Genomic DNA, 623 nt, shown 5'->3' on the forward strand with positions numbered 1-623 from the left:
GTAAGGGCCAGGCGGAGGGGTTCACCCTGAGGCAGTCCCTCGCTTCTCCCTGCCCGCAGGTCCCTGGTGACAGAAGGCTGAGCTGTGCTCAGCAAACCCTGGGACCTCAGGACCCTCAATCCCTGTGCCTCTCGGACCTCAACACCTCACCCACCCTCCCAAAGACCCTCACACCCCACAGGCAGGTGGCAGGGACATCTGGCTGTGAAGTTTTTAGCCAAGTTTGTCATTAAGGAATTGGATTCAGGAGACTGACAGAGACCCGGGAGGGAGAGGGAGCAGAGGGAGAGACTGGGAGGGGCCGCTGGGAAGGCCTGAGGGCTGGGGTGGGGGGAGGGGCCAGGCCAGTTACCAGGGGTCCAGAGAGCCGGCAGGGCAGGCGGGGCGAAGAGCAGGTCGGAGACGCAGCTACAGTCCATGGTGGAGCCAGCCCTGCAGAGAGGCCGGGACAGACACGCGGGACAGCACAGGGCGGGCGGAGAGACAGACAGGGGTCAGCGCCGAGACCTGCCAGCCGCCTTTCCCCCCCACCTGGCACCTCTCTGCCCCTCGTCCGGTCCCTTTCCCTGACCCTGTGCCGAGATCCTTCCCTCCCGGCCGCCTCCCTTCTCTGCCCGGAGCAC

The 623-nt window shown here is 66.0% G+C and overlaps 1 protein-coding gene across 1 annotated transcript in view; it reads right to left on the minus strand.

The window, feature by feature from the left end:
* Nucleotides 1-419, minus strand: part of ERFL (ETS repressor factor like) — a 5,237-nt gene extending 4,818 nt beyond the window's left edge. The window contains exon 1 of the mRNA XM_036346761.1: nt 353-419. Within this exon, the coding sequence (XP_036202654.1) occupies nt 353-419 (67 nt within the window). The remainder of the gene's footprint in view (nt 1-352) is intronic.
* Nucleotides 420-623: the final 204 nt, after the last annotated feature.

Source organism: Myotis myotis, unplaced genomic scaffold (assembly GCF_014108235.1).
Source record: "Myotis myotis isolate mMyoMyo1 unplaced genomic scaffold, mMyoMyo1.p scaffold_m19_p_19, whole genome shotgun sequence".
In the NCBI taxonomy this organism is placed as follows: domain Eukaryota; kingdom Metazoa; phylum Chordata; class Mammalia; order Chiroptera; family Vespertilionidae; genus Myotis; species Myotis myotis.